General features: G+C 34.4%; 1 protein-coding gene across 1 annotated transcript; it reads right to left on the bottom strand.

The window, feature by feature from the left end:
* Positions 1-458: 458 nt before the first annotated feature.
* On the bottom strand, positions 459-1,122 carry LOC122004148 (glucan endo-1,3-beta-D-glucosidase-like). The gene is made up of 3 exons (XM_042559076.1): positions 1,045-1,122; positions 592-859; positions 459-484 (listed from the first exon to the last, which is right to left on the bottom strand). The coding sequence occupies exons 1-3, from the start codon at positions 1,120-1,122 to the stop codon at positions 459-461; spliced, it is 372 nt and encodes a 123-aa protein (XP_042415010.1).
* Between the last annotated feature and the right edge of the window lie 463 nt (positions 1,123-1,585).

Raw genomic sequence — 1,585 nt, 5'->3', positions numbered from 1 at the left:
TCTTTACTTGGGTGTCTTGCTATAGAGTCACCCGAATAGGATCCAATAACATAGAGGTTGAGCGATCAACAGAACTAAGAGCGGGATGCCCTTTTATCCCTACTTTGATCACCACATCACCTTAACTTTGACTAATACAACATTTTCTTTACTAGCTCGTTATAACTCGTAATTTTAGATTTTATTTTTGTATTTAGAGGAAAAAAATATGTACACTGATATTATTTTCTAATATGTTTACCCTTATATATACTTATATTTATCCCATTGATGCATGAAAATTAAAAACAAAATGAAATAAACGATCGCTTTATTAATGAATTTAATACATGGACACACGTAAGCAAATTTAAATTTATTTATTTGTTTATATTTTTTGGTGCGACCAAACTAAACCTCAAACTCCATCATATCCTCAAGCAATCCAGATTGCTTCACGAAGGATCCAGTTTGCTTCATTAAGGATATATGCAATCATCGTAAGCTGCCAGAGTGGTGAATCAAGTATCAGAAACAAGAATAGTGCGGGCGTACAAATTAGTCAAATTAATTAATTAGTAAATTTAATTAAAGAATTGATTATCGACTTACAGGGGTCACGCTGGACTATGAGGGCACTACCATCGAAGTAGCAGTTGATTTCCCTGTGGCCGGCGCCGTAGTAGTAGGCATTCATGGCGTAGCTTGCCATTTTGATTACGTCCGTGGAGTAGCATGGGCCGTCTTCCTGTATCGCTTTGCAATCTGCTAAGCCGCTCCCGCAAGCATAGTTGATGTTCGCCACGAGTTTCTCCGTTGTCATTCCCGGCTTGGACACACACCACGATCTTGTGGCTGAGATCGTCGCCGCCAACGCTGTCTGTCACATTCATTAATTTGTTCATCGATTAGATCAATCTTGATAGCATGACATAGAGTTCAAAACACGGAAAAAATATTCTAAATGGTTTCAAATTTGATCAAATAATCAAAAATGATAATTATTTATCTGACAAAAGATTGAAAAAAATGACATAAGTTTGAGTTTATGAGAGAGAATCTCACCTTGCCATTCATTAGGCAAGGGAGGAGGAACAAAGATAAAAGAAGTAAACTTGTGGCCTTCCTCACTGTGCCCGCCATTGTAGATGGATCAAAATTGTTGATGGATTTGAGAGACTCGAAGAAGATTTATATAGTGCTACTGGGAGCGGGAGGAAAATCAAGAAAGGTAAATAATTAAGAAAAGAAAGTCTTATTACATTATCGAGCCAGAGTAAATGAGAAAGGAAAATTAAAAAAAATGTCATTCAAATAAAAATATTAGCTGTGTCAAATAAAAATGCAAATAATAATTATATTAATATAACCCAAAGAGGCAAATAATAATTATATATTAATATTTACACAAATTATAGGATCGGCTCGGTCATCCCGATGCTCTATCAAGGTGAAAGTGGAGATAAAGATGCAAATAGTAATTATACATTATTATTTAAATAAATTTTAGATTTAGTCAACCCATAAATGCTATAAGAAAATCATATGATGATGCTGATCAATTTATTATGTATAAAATGCTCACAAGAAATTGTCAAATCATGAC

Source organism: Zingiber officinale, chromosome 7B (genome assembly GCF_018446385.1).
Source record: "Zingiber officinale cultivar Zhangliang chromosome 7B, Zo_v1.1, whole genome shotgun sequence".
NCBI lineage: Eukaryota > Viridiplantae > Streptophyta > Magnoliopsida > Zingiberales > Zingiberaceae > Zingiber > Zingiber officinale.
This window is presented reverse-complemented; position numbering and strand designations above follow the sequence as displayed.